Below are 20,545 nucleotides of genomic sequence, written 5' to 3' on the forward strand. Positions count from 1 at the left end.
GCCACGTTTTTCCACTACATTAAACATACTTCCAATTCTTCAAGGGTAGAGAAGAAAAAAACAATTCTACTAAATCAATTTTGTCAGAAATATCTGAATTATGTTTTAACATGACAATATTAAACATTTTAAATTCAGGAATAAAACATTGAAATTCCCAGCAAATAAAATAACAGTAACAAACCAAAAAAAAAAAAAGTACCGGGGCACGTAATTCAGATGAGTATTTTAAATAACGATTCCTATTTTCTCTTAAATATCCTAATAAAAATTGTCAAGCATTTTTAGGAATGCTGCATTATAATCATTTTTTCACCATCATCTAAATCTCTCATTTTATCCATCTCTAAAAGTGATTTACTGTCACTACACTATAAAGAAAACAGTTCTGAAAACTGCCCACTTGGAACACTACACAATGTCAGGGATTTGGTCTGTATATTGATCGCTATACAGTTTAGCCCATTACAGGCACTGAATAAATTTGTTTATCTGACAATATTTATAGCACCTACTATGTTTGAAGGAGGTGTTCTAGGCATCCACATATACATCAGTAATCAAAACAGAGATTCCTTCTCCCAGGGAATATCTGCTGACTCAATAAAAGGCAGCTTAGCAAGTTTCTTAACAAGAACATCGACGATTTCTGTAATACAGATAGGGTGCACTGATATTATTCAAAGAAGACAACAGTGGTATAAAATTAAAACTCAGAATTCTTTTGAGAGCTAAGAAATATTTTCTAATGTGTTGTATCCTTCAGTGGGCCCACAGCATTTTATAGGATAGAGAGAATTTAGGAATCTATTGCCACTTTGAGATCAGATGAGTTGATCTAAAATCCCAGCCTGTCTTTCCTCCGTCACACGTCACCTGCGCGGTAGAAGTATTTAACAGGAGGTACCAGAAAAGGGAACTATTACCTAATGCAAACCTTTTTAACTCTTTTAGATGGTTATTTCTCATCTAAGCATATGAAGGGTTTCATTTAGAAAATGTATCGATCTCTCTAGAACAGTTAACGATTCCCAAAATATAACATGTTTTTATATTTCCACTCCTTTTCTTAACTTGTTCCTTCTGCTCCCAAAGACCCTTTTTGATCCTCCCTTCTCCTTCTTGTCTCTCATTTATAAAACTGAGGAATATAAACACATGAATGAATGGAGCCTGAAAGCTGCTAGAGGTGGGTTACAGCCAGGAAAGCTTAGGGAGGAGGATGGGTGTTTGCAGAAATTGCTTTCAGTGTCATTCGTTCTCTAATGCAGTCTTGTGTTATTTCTAAAAACAAAGATGGACTGGACAGTAAGTTAAGCCCAAATCAGCAGGCTTTCTCCCCCAAGTACTGGAATACAATAGTCACTTTGTTTCACAAATATATAAAAACATACTTGGCTTAGTTTCTTCAATATATTACTCTCATTTCAACTGAGCTCATTTGTAAAAAGGGCCCATCTGCAAATTGGCAGCTGGGGCCTATCCAAGTAGCAAGAAACATTCAAGAGAAAAAGTTGATTCAAGACTTTAAAGTGAAAAAAAGAAAATTAAGTTATATCTTAAAAATCAAATAAAATGTTTCTGTTTTTCATAAATTCAATGACAAGAGATTGTTGTGGTGAAGTGAAAAGAGCAGATGAGTTGAAGTCCAAAGACTTGGGTTCAGGTCCCAAGCTGGATCTTGGGTAATTTATCATTTCATTTCTGGAACCCTCATTTATAAAATGGATAAGGAAGTAATATAACACCAGGCTTCCCCGGGACAGTTGAGAGAATTACCTGAGATAATGTATGTGAAACATACCTTGTACTACACACATGTTATTTCAAATGATTTCAGTCTCTCCTCTGTGATCCCATAATACTCCTGACATATTTCCATTGGCTCTTACCATGATATTGTAATGATTTGTTATATGTAGGTGACTTGAGGGAGGGGACCATATTTTATTCATTTTTGTATTTCCTTGGACAGTATTCGGCCACACAGCAAGTGTGCAAAAAATACTGGTTGAGAGAATGAATACATTGTTGTTTTGTTAAATGACTAATGACATTTTAAAAAACTAAAATATGCTTCAAATTCTGAACAAAGATAGCATTCATTTTTGGAAAATTTCCTTTTGCCAATTGTAGTTTCTACACATAGGTCTTCATATGCTGCTCACAATGTTAGGCTTAAATTTGGTCTATCTAATGTACCTTTTAACTGTATTTTGGGGGGTAATATACCAATTCCAAAGTCCTTTTGAATATGAAGGGAAATATTAAAAATTCAAAAAGATCACTTTTGGTTTCCTATAATAACATTTAAGCTGGCAACATGTTCCAGGAACTTGGTTATTTTTTGATAAGTCATCTATTTTCTTTCATAAACAACAGTAAGCTGTAAAATAAACCAGTTTAAGCTTGAGGTGGAGGAAAGAGAAACGTTGGAACCTAATTTAGCTTTCTCAATTAACAATGACGGTACTCTATGGGGAGGACACACAAGCACGTGGACGCTTACACGCACAGATGCGCATCCGAGTAGACATGCAGGGACAAATTTCAGAGCTCCGTCCTGCTGTCAGGATGGGAATTCACCAAGGCACTCTTGCAGCATCTCCAAATGAAATGCATGGGCACATCAGTAAGGGTCGAACATAGGGCATAAAAAGTGCAACGAGTCGCTCTTCATCTGGCTTCTCTTTCACACCCAAGCTCATTGCACAAAGGTCCAACCATGACAGGGTGCTGAAAACTGGCAGCATTAAAAAAGAACCCAGAGTCACAGAATTATTTCATAAATATATGTAAGACTGAAGGAATGTGTGATGCTCCCCTGTTTGGTGCATCTCAAAGGTGGGTTAAAACCAACTTTGGAATGAATAGCTCTCAGAGATCTGAAAGCTTTCTAATACTGGGATTTTCAACTTTGTGATTTAACGACAACCCTGCTGTTGGCCTTTCCTGACCTGTTGTGAAGTAAATCAGGCAAACTAATGTGGGCTAACAAGTCTTTTTCACACTGTTCGATCACCCTGCCTCTCTTTTTCTCCGCAGACATGGCCTTTCTCCCACTCTGTCTGGCCATCCTCCTCAAAGCGCACAAAATGGCCACTGTAACCCTGCATTACTGTCATTAGATCACAGGTTAGTCAAGTGGAACTGGCTGGCCTTCCCAAAGGAGAGCTCTACTTCAAAAATCTGTCCATGTCAAATGAAGGAAAAAAACCCTGAGCATGGGGTCACCCAGATCAATGATCAAAAGAAACGGAGAATGAAGCGGGGGGGAGCACACCCTCCTTTTTGTTAAACACACACACAGGTCTGATTTATTATAAGGAATACAGAGATAACGATGAGGTTTTCTCCTCATACACCCTGTTTTCATTTTTTTTATTAACTAACTTGTTTCCATCAGGCCCTTCTGGTTGGTAAATTTGGGGCTTTGGGCAAGTCCACAAGGAATCCTTAAAATTTCCCCCAAAAGAAAACACACTCCAGGAAATCCCGGTTTTAGGAGGGCTCTTAAATAGGTCCCAAAACGTTGAAAAGCCATAAAAGTAATGCAAAGTAATCCACCTTTAAGGCTTAAGAAGATTCTATTTAAATCTGAAAGTAAGAATTGGTGCAACGAACACTCTAAAATAATCCGAGTAACCTCTTGGGCCTTCAAAGAGAGGAAACAACAAGCCTGTCAGTCACATCCTGAGAACACACCAAGTGACACACTATAAAAAGCAGATTTCTGGGCTTCTGTGGTGCCTGCCAGAAACCTAGAGATCTGCAGGTAGGTCCACAGCTAGTGCAAGCAACTCCCTTATTTTTATGCTTTGGCAAAGTATAACATTCTACATTTGCTTTTGTATTTTTTTTCTTTTAAAGACAAAGCTACTAACTTAACAGTACTTCCAAACTGACATATTAAAAAATTAAGGCAGAATGATCTATCTGGAACATCATCAAGAACAAGCTTTAGTATCAAATTGTGCAAGGGAAAAATCACCGAAAGATCTGATCTTTCTGGTTTCATCCCAACAAAAGAGGAAAGGATGTTTTATTAGCTTAACAATTTAAAAAAAAAGCAGTTTCTGACAAGAACTCTGTATATATGAAAGTAAAATAAATTAATTGCTTATAACTAATCTACCAAAAATTGTAAGGGTTGTATAAGGTCCTCATTGCTTCTTTGTTTTCCTTTCAGGTTTTTTTTTTTTGTATTTGTAATTTATTCTTTGAGCACCCTCAAAAAGCATATAAATATTTGTGCCTATATGAACCGTCTTCTGTCTCATTTTTGTGTATCTGACGAGCACTGACGGGCCACTGTACCAGACACAGTTATAAGTGCCATTTAATCCTCATAACATCGCTGTCCAGAGGAGAGGAAGGAGCAACGATTAATACTGACTGAGCACTCTCTATGGGCTCAGTCTTCATTTAATCCTCACTGCTCGCTATGAGGTAAATTCTAGGATTATCCCCATTTTACAGATGAGGAAACAGACTTAAAGTATTGAGTATTTGCCCAATATGACTCAGCTGGTCAACAGTAAGCAGGATTTAAATCCAGATTCTGATCTCAGTCTTACTGTTTGTCATCTCCAAACCCAAAATGCCAAGTTAAATACACCTCAAGTTAAACATGTGTATGTCCTCTGACCCAGTAATTCCAATTTTACATTATATACTTGAGAAATGCTTGCAAAAATACAAAAGGAAACACATACAAAGATAATCATCAACAACTTTGTTTATAATCTCAAAAATCTAGAAACAACCTAAAAGTTTATCAGTAAGAGAATGAATGAATAAAAACTACGGCACAGTCATGCCCTGGAACATAGACTCACTTCTGAAGAACTGAGGGCAAAGCATTTAAACGCATGTTTAATGATTTGCTTCTTTAAAGTAAAGCTCTGAAACAAATATGGTAAAAATATTAATATTTGCTAAATCTGGGTGTTGGGTGGATGAATTTAGCTGTTATATTATTTTCTGTACTTATCTGTATGTTTGAAATTTTCTTTTTCTTTTTTTTAATTTGTGGCTGCGTTGGGTCTTCATTGTGGTGCGCGGGCTTCTCATTGCGGTGGCTTCTCTTTTTGTGGAGCACGGGCTCTAGGCATGCGGGCTTCAGTAGTTGTGGCACACGGGCTCAGTAGTTGTGGCGCATGGGCTTAGATGTTCCACAGCATGTGGGATCTTCCCAGACCAGGGATCGAACCCCTGTCCCCTGCATTGGCAGGTGGATTCTTAACCACTGCACCACCAGGGAAGCCCCTGTTTGAAATTTTCATAATTTAAATAATTTGAGTATGACTCCTTGGATACATATCCTCATACAATCAAATATATCTTTCTCGTGTAATCAGAATTGGAGTTTTACTAATTTGACTTGATAAACTGCTTAAAACTCATGGTAATAATCTAGAGAATGAACTACTAAAATTAATTTTCTTGAAATAATTGTAACATTTTACTGCTATTATATTAGAAGTACTAGCTTTAATATAATTATGTTCATTAATGTATAGTTCATATTTCATTGTGTTAATAAGCAAAATGCATTAGGTTGGTGTTTCTAACCTTTTGATATTCAAAGTTTTATAAGAATGTAGGCTGGCTGAAGGCTGAGAGTTATAGATTAGAGTGGAACAGGGCTCATGAGGAGTAAAGAGAATACTTTTCACTGTATACTTTTTTGTACCCTCTTAAAAGTATACTATGTGGTTTTATTAATTATTCAGATTATTAATTAAAATGGATTTTTAAAGATTATGTAATATTCCACGGAGATCCAAGTGAAAATGATAGACATACATTTTCTATAGGATGTTAGTCATATAATCTTAATTGACAGAGAATGGGTCAAGTAATCTTAACTACAATTCCTTATAAACTTGTCCATATTCGTGTTCAGACTGAGCCAGAGAAGAGCTGTTGTTCTAAAAATAATTTCAGTGAAAGTAAATCCAGGAATTACAGCCATATCTCTTGCTTAAGCATCTTAAAGATATGACATTTTTAATAGCACACATTTTTCAGTTCAGCTTTACTACGGCTAAAGAACCATATGACAAAATCTTGACTAACTAGAATCCAAACAAGAACAAGTAAACAAGTACTAAAGGAATTACAATTTTTATATATTCCCTTTTTAACAGATGAAACTACAAAAACACAGATTTGTATCTAGTGTTTTACCAAAAAAAGCAATGTCTAGAGCCTCATATGGAGTTAGTGCAGATTCAACAAAATATTCTATACTTTGTGCATCAACACTGCTAGAACTAACGTTCTAAATAATTAAAGGGCATTGCACATTGAGAATCATTACAGAAAGATGGTATTTCCCTAGGGCAGGAAACTGTGCTGATAAAGTTTAAAAGACAGAAAAAATAAAGACAGAGAGAGCTTTTTGTAAAGTGTAAAAGAGATAGCTATATTAATAAAAATTTTCTGTTAACTATAACAGGTTCAAGCAATCTAGTGATCTCATGTTAAACGTCTGTTTTCCCTTTTCACCTAAAAAAAATGAGCTTGTTTGCGTATTAATATAAAAATCATTAATAGCTATTATTAAGAAAAAACAGAAAGATATCGAGAGCTTTAAAGAAAAAACATCAGGTCGAGATAAAAATTTGGAAATTCAGTATCATTTTTTATTGCTCCAAACCTGCAGAAACATGCATTTTTACACTTATGAATCTCTACCTACACATTTAAATAATTCAAATATTTAGACTTCACTTTCCAATAAGTTTGACAAGTACCATTTTAAATGAAACTATATTAGAACTGAGTAAAATGTAAATCTTTATATATAACAAGAAAGAAAGGTGTTCTTTCTTAAGAATTTATGTTTTTATGTTTTGGAAAATCACGCCATTTGTCTGGGCATATGATCTGCTTTTGCATAACAGTAATAATAATAATAACAGTATCAGTGATACTATTTACTGCATATTGATTATACCTCTATCTCAAGATCTTTTTTGGTTTATTTTTTCAGGATCCCTCTAATGATTACTCAATCTTCTCCTCAACGCAATGTGCTAGATCATGATGACAGAATATCTTTCTTTTATAGCACTGTTAACAATTGCAATCTTCAACCAGCTGTTCTCTAAGGATTCCCCTGCCAAGCTCTTATTTTCATTTCATTATTTCTTTGTTCTCCTGTCTAAGCTACACACAAGTTACCCAGATTTTCCACTCTGGCCCCTTTCAGTACAGACTTCTTTTGGCTTGACAAATTATCAGTCAAAACTACAGTCTAAAAATAAATAATATATTACAAATTCTCCATGTTAAAATTATATCATTCTGTGCAACATCCAAATTATTTCACAGTTCATACATAGAACCTTCTTCCCATAAGGCTCAAGTGATTTTACTTATCATTTATGAAAACAATTCCAGTTATTTTACGGAGCTATTTACTGTCAAAACATTCTTTACAAGCATTCTTTTCAAGCTCCATAATCTTATTCCAGGTGTGGAATGAACTAAACTCAGTCAGTCTATACACACGCTAATGAGTTCAGACACTTGAATATGTTTAACTGTAAGCCTAAATAAAACAAAATGAAATTCTACTTGAATCTTTTCCTTTACGTACGAGTAGAAAACTTGTAGATGTTCTTTCTTTAAAATTTTTGGTCAAAGCTTTATATGAAATTTGGATTTCAGAATTTCTAGTAATGAAGTTAAAGACCTTAATAGGCCCAGTCTGGAAGGAACTATGCGGTGCCCGCAAACGGAGATGCTAGTTCTATTCATTCGACTCTTGTAAGAACACCTTGTTGTTTGTACTGAAAGTCTGCACCTTACCTGCATTTGAACCACTAGATACCCCTTTTCTCAAGAAACGAATACTCAAAGTGGGTATGTGAATATTTAAACAAGAGAGTTGTGGCTGCATATGGAATTCTACATAAAGAGATATTACTAAAGAAAGAAAAAGAATGAGTCTAGACACCAGTGAACAAAAGGTAGAAGAGGTTCTATAGACAAATTACTCAGGTGCGGATGAGTCCTTTTCTACCAGAGCCCAGGCTCATTGGAAGAGTGGCCACTTCTTAGCACCATTCAGTCTACTGTCTGTACCATTGCCCACGTCTAGTTCATTGTTTTCATCAAAGGCACATGCAATTCATAGGTAAAGAAAAAAACTAAAGTGGCAAGGAGAAAATGCCTGTTTCTGAGCAGCAGAGTGGTCTATTCATCTCAACAGATGAAAGCAGGTATCTTTCATTATGTGTTTTTGTTCTTACAGGAGGAAGTCTAAAAATACATGATTTTCATATTTGTGCTACCACAGCCGAGCTTTTCAAAGTCACTGCCAGAAATGGACTGGTTTTCTTACCTGCTTTTTCCATGTTTTAAGTTAAGGATGTCTGCCTCATTATAAACCTTGCTGCTTCCCTAGACTTTCTGTAGTCTGGCTTCGCTGTGATTACTGGTCGAAACCTTTAATTACAGTATACAGTTTGTGCAGCTGCCTGGAAATTGGTCTCAGGGTCAGTGGCTCTTCCCGTTCCCCTCTTTCCATTCTTTTGAAGCAATATTGCTGAACTGGAGGCATTGTTCCAGCTTTTGGCTGTGCTCTGTCTGTTGCACACTATGAATGGCTTTGCAATCACTCTAGCAATTGGTTCTTCAAGTGCCTTTAGGTTGTCAGTTGTAATTCATTGGCTCCAGGCACCTTTTCTCTTTTTATTCTCGAGGTCTTTTCTTATTTAATTTGCAATAATATTAGGGAATGTCTTCTTCAGACATGTCACTAATGTCTTTCTGATTATGAGGCTTGGTATACATGTGACTTTCATACATCTGCCTGTTAAAATGTTTCACTACTTTCCTTATGTCTGATATGGGATGACAATCTTTGCAGTATCTTGCAAGGAATTTAGCTTAATCTTGAAGTCTTCTTTATAAAGAATAATCTAAAGAATCCGCTGTAAAATACTCTCACTGGAGTTAATTTATGTAATTAGTTGTTATTTTTGTAACTTCCCAAAGGCGTAATGTTTCATTTTTGTAATAAGAATTAAGCTCTCATATTTTCTTCCTAGAATCGTGCTCTATTTTTTTAGTACATACAAATTATAAATTTGAGCTCTTATACAACTGAGAAATAGTTAAGAAATAAAGGGTTCTGACTATTTAGAAATTAATGCCTATGTTTTTAGACCCTTTTCAGAAAACCTATCCTCAGACATCTCTTGAGAGATTATATAAAGAAAATATTCAAACTATTCAAAATGAGTTCTGATGGTTCTGCACTAGAGGAAGTTTATTTTTCTTTAGAGAAGAGAATAAACAAACATATCTCTTGATCTATTTAGGAAACAAACAAACAAAAAACCTTTAGTGTATTAAGTCTCAAATCCTTAGTTCTGGATAAGACCCAGCAGATTAACCCCTCTCATTAGTTGTAGCCATCCCAGAGTAACCAAAGGTATTTTTAGGCAGACACTATGTAATAATAATAATGATAATAATTATCATAATGATAATAACTAACACTTATTGTGCTTTTTATCTTCAAAGCACCTTACTGGCATTAACTCTGAGTCTATTTTCAAATAAATTTAACTCGACAAATGTTTTATTAACTTTGTAAGCTATGGAATGTGTAGTAACTGAGTTTCTTTGCAAATGAAATAAATAAATAAAACTAAGAAACAAGGAAATGATTCTGGAAACTTTTGCCTCAGAATCATTTGTTGCCTTTGCTGAATGAGAGTTAATCAAATACTTATTTTTACAAACTACAAAATTGAAATACAGATATAAAGGGTGAAGTTCACCAGTACAACCAGTCAAATACATATTGCTTCAAATAACGAAAAAGTAAAATAATATCGTTTGGATAAAATCAAACTCTAACTGTATTAGTTATGGTTCATTATTGTAAAATATTTATAGGAAGAAAAACTGTTAAATGTAAGAATTTTTAAAATCCTTCTAAGTTTCACAAATGTAATAAATACTTTTATTAGTTTATACAGCTAAATTTGTTTTTATTAACTTGAATACATTGCTTTAAAATCATCTCAATTATGTTCCCATAGAGTTTCACCATGTACCATACCAGCCTCCACATGAGAAATATAAACAGCAAAAGACAGTTTGTGATGCTAGCAAGTGAAATAAGCTCTATATGGTTACAAGACAGGCAATTAATAAAAACATATTAAAATAATATTATTCAGGCAGGATGTCCTCACTTTTTATGAGGGACTTGGGAAGAAAATAGTAACCTGTTGTAAGCAAAGTCCTCAAGTGAACAAATATAAGTACATAAAAAGACATTAAAACAAACTTTTGTAAATATGGTAGTTAACAGATTGAAGCTTTTAAACACTATTAACATGGTTGGAGTGGTGAGGTTTCATAGAAGATGTGGTTCGTGAGCAATATTCAAAGGTCAGGGTTTGATGCAGAGGAAAAGGAAAATTTTTATATTCAAGGATAGAAATAGATGACTCATACTGAGTAAAAGGAGAGTAGGGAAATCTAGACAAAGCTGATGGCATTAATCCAACAGGGAAGCACATACAGAAAGACTCAGAGGTAGTACTCATTCAAACAACATATAGCGAGCACAGAGACATAAACCAACAAGAACTCCTGTCCTGCAAGTAGCTTGCAATCTTGAAGGGTAGACAGAAAAAGTCAATAGGCAATTAATTCTAATCTTTATGATTAGGATAAGACCAGGATGCCTTGGGAAGTCACAAGGAGGGCATCTATCTCAGTCATTGGTATCCAGGAAAACTTGTTGCGGCACATAAGCTTTGGGTGGTTTTCCTACGGCAACAGGAATAGTGAGTAGTAGATGAAATGACAGAGAAAAGAAAAGGGAATTCAATTCTCAAGCACATTAACCTGTTAAATCTGTGGTGTTTCATTTGATTCTAGCAAGAATTAGAAGATAACACTGATTTTTAATATGGGTATTGTGAAAAACAGAAAGGAAGTCTGTTCTTTCTGGTCTGTGTTGGGAGATAGGAAGGAAGGGAGGAAGGGAGGAGATGTGGGAATGTAAACAACCAGGGAATTCTGAAAAGTACTACAGGTGAGAGAGCTGGCACTAAACTGTCTGGAGGAGGAAAGTAAGAATTGGAAGAAGTTCCAAAACTTGCCAGCTTTACAGAAAATGAAGATATACATGTGACTGAATAAAGGAAGAAAGTGGAAAGAAATGGGGGTTTTATAAAAGAACATAATGAATTCGTTTTGCGTATACACTTTATATTATCAAATGTATTACTTTGTTATCCCACCTAAACAATTTTCTTGATAGAAGGGACCTTTCTTATGTAACATATTTGTTAATGGGAATTTCTTTAGTTTTCAGTGGGCAGGGCATATTCTCATCATATTGCCTGGTGGATGCAAGAAACACAGGTACACAGGGTTTCCTAGAATGGTGAGATCAAGATGGCTAGATTTAGAATCAATGAAATCAAATATACAAATTAATGTTTTTCAAGGAATGCATAGAAAAAGAAAAAACACATCAAAATACAATAAAGGGACTTCCTGGTGGCACAGTGGTTAAAGAATCTGCCTGCCAATGCAGGAGACATGGGTTCGAGCCCTGGTCCAGGAAGATCCCACATGCCGCCGAGCAACTAAGCCCGTGTACCACAACTACCGAGCCCGCACTCTAGGGCCCACGAGCCACGACTACTGAGCTCGCATGCCACAACTACTGAAGCCCACGCACCTAGAGCCCGTGCTCTGCAACGAGAGATGCCACTGCGATGAGAAGCCCACACACCACAACGAAGAGTAGCCCCTGCTCACCTCAACTAGAGAAAGCCAGCACGTAGCAACGAGACCCAACGCAGCCATAAATAAACAAACAAACAAACAAATAAGTAAGTAAATAAATAAATAAATTTATTATTTTTTTTAAGTACAATAAATAAAATATTCTGGCTGTTTCAAGTAGTCTCTAAAAGTTGCTCTATAATAATGACACTTTTGTAATTAACTATTGAAATGATTGCGATTTCAGCTTCTCTTGCAAGTGAGTAAACAGTTTCAAGAGATCACTGAGTCATTCAATGGAAAACTAACTTCCAAACGCTCTCATTGTTTCCCCAAGATTAAACTGTAACAGAATGGAGTACATCTGTAAGGAATGGACAAAAAATAAGTTGTATCTCTTATATCACTTTAGGATAAGTGTACATCCTATAAGGGAGTTTTCAAACTGCTCACACAATGGGTATGTACACTGTTCATACCTATTTCAATACTGAAATCGAATCAGTATTCTAAAATGCTGCCAAGAAGCAGGTCAAGATATTTGGAAGACTCTTAAGATTTAAAGTATACAACACTTTACAATGACTATACCACACACGCACACAAACACACTCATTTCTCTCCATATACAGAAAGTAATATTAAATTACGCTGAGATTTTATGTGATTTAAACACTGCTTTGCACTTCTAATAAAAGATTTGTCATGTAAAATCAGAGATGGTATTCATTACTTCATAGAACTACCAGAAAAGAACAGCTCTCCTGTCAAGCAGTGTAAATTCAGAAATTTTAAACTATTAAAATTATTTTTTAATAATGGATTATCTGTAAATAGTGGATTATTTACAGACAAACAGTGCCCAAAAATTTCAATCTTGCAAAACTCTCTCTGGCCCTTTGTAGGAAAGGGGAAAAGTACACGACGTAGAAATAATTATCTATAAACAAGAAGTAATTATATTTAAATGTACTAGTTAAACAACATAAAACATATATTAGCCCTCTCTTCCAGAAAATGTCTAGACTAAGAAGTGAGAACTAGATAAACTATTCATGACATGGTGAATACTGAAAGTACTATTCAAAAACATGAATATTGATAATCAAAACAAAACATGGTCTAAAAAAGTAATGTTTATATCATGACAGAAATACAAATACTCTTCTATTCTTCTCAAATAGAACACCACATTCTATGTACATCACAATAACGAACTAAATTACAATTGAGCAAAAACTGAGAAATGCCTGACTACAAATCTCAACTTTAATGCTGACATCCTAATTTACAAGCTGCATTTTCCTATGCTACAATTAATGAGCCATGGAACCAAATAGTGTCATCTGACCTTATAATTCTACTTCAAAATTCTGTTTCACAGTTTTCATCCTTTTTTACATTTTTTAAATTGAAGTACAGTTGATTTACAATGTTGTGTTAGCTTTCATATTTCTTAATATTGGCTTTAATATAAAATATTCAAGTTAACTCAGTATTTTTGATGTATTATTTCTGAAAAAGTTAAATACTTTTGGATTAAGGAGATGAATGAATATCAAATCAGATTAGACTGCTGAAAGGATAAACTATTTCTTTCATGTTGACAAAATGTGTTATTTTATAAGACATGGTAATGCCCAATAAAATGAGAATAAGATTTGAAAAAGCTAGGAGGTAAAAGAATCACCATCAGCAACTGTGTCGAGGGAAAACAGGATTACTTTTATTGGCTACTCTATCAACTTAACTGCTCATAAAATCCTCCTGATCTATTAAATAACTTCAGAACTGAAGTATGCTCTCCTATGGGAGCTGTAAAACAAATTAGATACAATTACAATTCAATACAAATAAAAAACCAACCTATTTACCCCTAAGATGGATTCTTGTTTTAGAAAGCTTTATCATTTATATTAGACCAGAATTTTCCCTAATGAATCAAGTGGGTCACTTGACATAATTATAGATTTTCATATTATGTTTTCTACAGAGGAAAATAGTTGATATGAGTAAATTCTGGAAAACTGTGGTAACTACACCTCCCTAAAGTGAATACAACAAACATCTGTTGCAAGAACTGCTTGGCTTTCAGACAGTATGTAAAGGGTGTTCTTTTTCCCAGTGTTTTGTTATTACACACAAAAAAGCTTATTATTTGTTAAAAAACATGTTTCTACTATTGAGTCTCAAGGCATAAAATCTTAAAATTCTGGTAAGTTAAACATAGGTCATTGCCAGGTAGGTATATCACAGAAAGGGAAACTATGCAATGCACAAGACTCCACTTGCTTTCTAAAAGGGCAACAAAATAATTGGGCATGTTGCCCTCTGTCAGTGGGTTACATAGTAATTTTAACCATTGTTCCTATCTTAACTTACTTCTCAACACAAACCTAGCAAAACTCACATCATAGAGGAGGGAACTAAATACATAACTTCCTGATGATTTTCATCCTCTGTTGGAATCCAAGTGATAATTCAGCTTTCTCCTTTGGATTTCACCGGCTCCTACCAGCTTCTAAGCTCAGTGGTAACCTGATCTCCTCATTAAATGATAAATGAATTCTTAAAGTTTTACTCCAGTGACAGGATAAATAATTGCAAAATTTCTGCATAATGCATTAAGCACAAAATGTAATAATTTCAATGGGAGGAGGGGAAGAATCAACAAGCCTCTATGCCTCGTCTTTTCTTAACTGCATCAAAGAATTGTTCTGTGCTTCTTGGTAAACTGAATGCATTTTCCCTGATTCTGAAAGAACAGAATTTTACCTACAATTCACAGGTATTCTGCAGAGTAAAACACCATCTTTTTAGTATTTGGAAATTCCACAAAGTGCACACAAATGAGCAGGTACAAATGAATAAAAATGTTTATAAGCAACAGAGCAGCGCACAGCACGTAATACCTTTAGGATCAGGAAAGAAAGTAATAAACAGATGACGACTTCTCGACATATTTCAAGTAACACGTAACTTTGCTCACTTCTCAATCTTCTATCTCCTCTTCTACTCGTGCCTACTCCCAACCATTCTGAGGTTACTATTTATAAAAAAGTTTAAGATTCCATTTTTAGGCTAACAATAAGGTATAAACATTCCTAGGAGTACTGCAGCAAAGCATCATAATAACTACACTGAGAAACCTCTGCTGTTCAAGGAATGGGGAAAATAGGAAGCTTCCATTTCTTTCTCTCCCAAATCCAAAGTAAGTTTAAGTACTTCATTATGTTTCGATAAGTTCAAGATCTACAATGGAATTTGTTCATGGATTCAATTAGGGCAGTCTAAAATGTTAACATGCACCTGGCCTAGTACGTGTTTATATAATCATAGGGAAAATGCTTTACATAGAGCAGTCCTCAAAATGGTATTTGCAAATTCCATCACAAGTCAAAATTTTGAGGAAAGTTCATTTAAAATGGACATGAGTAAAAAGGAAAAGTCAAAGTCACATACGTTCCAGTACATACAAGTTTAGAATAATTTTCAAAGTATATCTATGATTACTCTACATTCACAACTTCTTCTTACTAAAAGATGAATCACAAAAAGATAGTTAGTTGCCCTTTTCCTAGGAGACACAGCCAGCCAACACCCACATGGCATACTCCAAAGCAATCAATTGTTAAAAGCTTCCTTTATTCAACGTAGCAGTCTTTAATTCCTATGGAGGATTACCACGGGTCATATATTAGGTTTAAAGAACACATTAGTTTCTTTTTTTGATGTCTATGGAAACATATAAACAGTTTCTTAAATTAAAAAGCAAAAAAAAATTATATTTTCCACAATGAATCTCAGAATACTAATGCATTTTCAGCAAAGCACCTTATAAACATAAACTAATCTAACATTCATAACTACCCATCATTATACACTATTACGTCCACTTTACAGACAGAAAAACTGGTGCTAAGAAGTTAAAAGATGTACCTGAGGTCTTAAGAACAGATCAGGAAGGCACCCAATTATAATGCCGAAGATCTGCACATTGATGACTGTCTAAATAGATTTGTATTACTCTTTTTATCTTAATCACTTAATGTTATCCATAAGGTATTTCACAAAATCTAAAAAGGAAAAAGGTGCTAACTACTTAATTCTGAGTGAGGCAACTAAATATACACATAAGCTCTAAAGCTCTATTTAATAAGAAATCCTTGCCTTCTTTACTACTTTTCTAAAATAAATGACAATTCTCTAGATACAGTACGTCCTACACTTCAAATTAATCCCACTTCTCATTTAAAAAAAAATCACATTATTCCCATTTTACAGGTGAGAAGACAGGCACAGGGACAAAGCTATTTGCCCATGGGTCCCACACAAAGTGGGAGAGAGTCTGGAGTTAGAACATGTTATGTCCTGGGTTCCTCATCCATTTTCAGACTAAAGGACAATGTGGCTTCTATTATTCCGAAGTCACTAAAAGAAGCACACAAGCTATCTACCTTACGTTTGGTAGTGTATATATGTCCATGCCTCTCTCTCACTTTGTCACAGCTTTGTCACTACCAAACGTAAGGTAGATAGCTAATGGGAAGCAGCTGCATAGCACAGGGAGATCAGCTCGGTGCTCTGTGACCACCTAGAGGGGTGGGATAGGGAGGGTGGGAGGGAGGCAGACGCAAGAGGGAAGAGATATGGGAACATATGTATAACTGATTCACTTTGTTATAAAGCAGAAACTAACACACCATTGTAAAGCAATTATACTCCAATAAAGATGTAAAAAAAAGAAGCACACAATTTTTGAAGGGGGGGGGTGGGGGAAGTAATGGAACATATCCTGAAAGTTACAGGTGTAAAGGAATACATCAAAAGTTTTGATTTCACTATTCTTAAGGTTAAAATTCACTATAATTTAAGTTTTGAAAGCTATTCACATATCTTATTACTTTAGTACCATGAATCAGAAACTCTGCTGAGACACTGATTATCTGCCCAGAATTAGTCTCATGCTTTTACAGGAAAGATACAAGCTAAGAAATGAAATTAAATATGGAAGATAAAGAATGGGTCCTTACTAAAAGGTATTTGCTGGCATGGAACTTGCAAGATAAGACATCACTTTTCAGCCTGGCTGATTACAGAATAGGACCCATTGCTTCTCGTCCACAGTGAGCATTTCAGAGGGACAAGAACACGACATTTGAGGGCAAGTGATGCATGGTAATACGCACGACGCATGCCTTGAAAAGAAGAATGAACTAAGTAAGCTGTCGAGGTAAAAAAAAAAAATGTTAAATGACCAGGCCTTTAGCCCTTTAAAATAGATGAGAAATATATTCCTATAAATCCTTTAACTTTCGCTAAACAGTTAAAAAAAAAAAAAAATCTATGGTCTCCAAGTGGGGTTATGGGTGTGAATAATAATTTTTATCAGATTGATATAGGCTTTCTGTTTTCTAAAAAAACTTAGGTCTCATGTTGCAAAACAGTATAACCAGCATATGTCCAATTACAGGAATATTTTCAGACTCCAACATGGCAGCAAAAGTCAACAAACAAGACAGACAAAGAGCTGTTGCCTTAATGAGACATACCTCTTGTACTGATCGAGCGGCTGGCTTGTCTTGATGATTGGCCAATATTAAAAACGGTAAAGTGCATAACTGTGGGTGCTGAAGAGCTGAGTGCAGTTCATTTCTAGCAGTCTCTAAATCATCTTCTGAAGAGGCACTGTCTAATACAAATATTACCCCTTGAGATCCTTGGTAGTAGCGGCTCCAGTATTTCCGGATATTATCAGCCCCTGTCAAAAACAAAACAAATTCTCTTTTTAAAAACAGCTTTCAGCAACTGAAAAAAGTTCCCAACAGTAATTTCCTATTGGAAACCAATGCGGCTTTAAAAATTAAGTGCGGGGCTTCCCTGGTGGCGCAGTGGTTGAGAGTCCGCCTGCCGATGCAGGGGACACGGGTTTGTGCCCCAGTCCGGGAAGATCCCACATGCCGCGGAGCGGCTGGGCCCGTGAGCCATGGCCGCTGAGCCTGCGCGTCCGGAGCCTGTGCTCCGCCACGGGAGAGGCCACAACAGTGAGAGGCCCGCGTACCGCAAAAATCAAAACAAAACAACAACAAAAAAATTAAGTGCGGAGATCACAGATGATGAGAACAAAGGCATTAGAGTCAATGGGTGGATATGGCCTTGAAGGAGAACACTAAAGTTTAAGAGTCATTCTTCATGCCTTTCTTATCAAAATATGGAAGAAAGAATCAGGATAAGTACTTCTTAGACTTAAACACAAAAGAATGTTTTCAGATTTTGCTTAATAGTCCTGAAAAAACTACCCTCTCTACACACTGAGTTTGAGCCTAACTCAGAGAGCAGAATAACCAAGCTGTTCACCAAGGGTTCTCTCCATACCATTAACATTATCTGGTTGACATTTTCTGAGGACTGCTTACACTGATCAGGACAGCCTTTTTTAATTTATCCAGAAAGTTAAAACTATTAGCACAATACCTTTATGTGTCAAAGTGCTAAAGTTTGTAATGATGTGAAATCTTGGCCTTTGGTACATCTGCATAACACCATTTGGCAATGAGCACACTCATGGCTTCAGTCTGATGGGATGTTCATAGAAAAAGATATTGAGATGCTCTTCAGCCAGGGCCAAGTCTTATTCCTTGTCATATTTCCAATATCTAGCATAATGTACAACTCAAAGTTTGATACAGGAATGAGGAAAATGAGGGAAGGAGGAAATGAAATTATACACTAATTAGGCTTCCAACTCTGAGGAAACTGGGGCCGAGAGAGGTGAAGTGACTAAGCTCCATTCATGTGTATAGCAAATCACAAACTTGAGATCTGTGTCTGAGTTAGTAGGCAGCTTGCCCAGGGAGGGCATGGGTATTTCCCATCACATCATGATGAATACTTCCTTTTCTCTGATTCATGAATAGCATGGGTAATTTTTGTGCATATGTGTGTATTGCGGGGGGGGGGGACTTATATAACCGATACAAGTTATTGGTTATGTAACAAAAATTAGATATCAAGGAATTTCACCAATTTAGGGCATATAATCAAGTTCTGACCACTCAATAACTATATTTTAGGCATCTCTTGAACATCTAGCTCCTGTGGTGGATATACCATGCTGAGTGTTAGGGATTCAGAGTAGAGACCAGCGTTGGTGTGCCAATTGTGTGTCTCTTCCCAACACTGTTCAGTGACAGCATTTTGGTAGCTTGAAAATGGACAGGGTAGGAGTATTTTTCACCAAGAAAAATCAGCAAAAGCTATCTGTCAGGTCTTTTCTTCCCCTGGAGAGCCAATATACCACTAGATGACACTGAGAAGCTCATGTTTTTCTGGGAGAAATAGAATAAAAAACAAAGATAATAATAAAGAGTAATAAAGCACTGTGATAAAGGAACTTATTAGGGTTCTCTGGGAACAAGGGATGAGACATCTTATCCAGACTGGGCAAGTCTCTTACAAGAGTAATATAAACCAAACAACTACCATTTATTAAGAACTTCTACATTCCAGGCGCAGAGCTAAGTATTTAAAAAAAAAAAAATAGCTCATACAATTCTTACAACAGTCCTAAGAGGAAGGTGTAATTGACTCAGGCTTTGAAACTTATTTTGAGATGCTAAAATCTGGGGTATTCATCAAAATACTATGAGAAATAACCAGGGATATAATAAGAACAAGGGCATTTGATGTTGAGCAACCGAAAATATGTAAAGACGGGGTATATGAGCAGGGTTAATGCCTATCAGGCAGGGTCCAACCAAGAAAAGAAAACAAAGAGAGGAAATTTAAGCCAGAGATTATTTAATATAGGGAATTAGTTGCATAAGTGATGGTGGAACTAAGAAAACAATAGGGGCACTGAAATTAGCAACATCTTAGGTCAGGTACCCTACATGCAGAGCCTGAGACGGCATTTCTTAAACACCTGAGTATAGACAGAGTGCTTCAGGAGAAACAAGAGTGAAAGAAGCAAGCCAGAGTGGGGGAAGGAGCTACACAAAGATATGGTTTCAGAAATCTAGCCTCAGTCTGATCCAATGAGCAGTTCTAGAATGTGGACTGAACCACGGAATTTGCCCCATCCAAAAGGCAAGGGGGCTGGGCTGTTACACCCCTGAACAGTCATTGGCTCTGAGCCACCCCTGGGGAACAGGAGAGGGGGCTGGGGCATGATCTCATAATCTCCCCAACATACTTGGTTGAGGCAATTACTGTCAGCCAAGGGCAGGCCTCTGGAGAAGGGTACAGGTGTGAGTCATTAGCAGCCAATACCCGCAGCAGCTGGGAGATGGATGCACTGGCCCAGTAAAGGAGATCTGGGTAGGGTACCAACAACATCTGCTACAGGCTACATCCAGACATTATCCATATGGGAGAGAAACATCCATAAGCTTGAAGAACAAAAGTAGGGACAGTGTTACCTGGTGGTAAATGTTTAAAATAACAAAAATGCTGTGCGCACATGTATCCATACACAAGCTTTTTATACATTTTACCTACATAAAGGACGTGTAGCACACAATTTTCATATAATAAGAATAGATGCAACATGCTTTATCATAAATTCTATAGACCTCATTAGTGCTCACAGAATGCTTTCATTGATTTCGCCAAACTTTTGTATCCATAGCCAACCAGCAGTTGAGGTTGACCAACTCCAGTTCTGAAATAAATGTTGGTTGTGCTAAGTGTTTACATGTATTAAGTCACTGGCCCATGACAGTCTTATGAGGTAGGTACTTTTATCACTCTCATTTTATCAATAAGGAAA

At 36.0% G+C, this 20,545-nt stretch overlaps 1 protein-coding gene across 1 annotated transcript in view; it reads right to left on the reverse strand.

Annotated features, from left to right (window-relative positions):
• The window catches only part of ARL15 (ADP ribosylation factor like GTPase 15), a 280,614-nt gene that overhangs the window by 203,412 nt on the left and 56,657 nt on the right, over positions 1-20,545 (reverse strand). Inside the window, exon 4 of the mRNA XM_065873645.1 lies at positions 17,328-17,536. Coding sequence (XP_065729717.1) covers positions 17,328-17,536 — 209 coding nt within the window. The remainder of the gene's footprint in view (positions 1-17,327; positions 17,537-20,545) is intronic.

The sequence above is a fragment of the Phocoena phocoena genome, chromosome 3, assembly GCF_963924675.1.
Source record: "Phocoena phocoena chromosome 3, mPhoPho1.1, whole genome shotgun sequence".
NCBI classification, from domain to species: domain Eukaryota; kingdom Metazoa; phylum Chordata; class Mammalia; order Artiodactyla; family Phocoenidae; genus Phocoena; species Phocoena phocoena.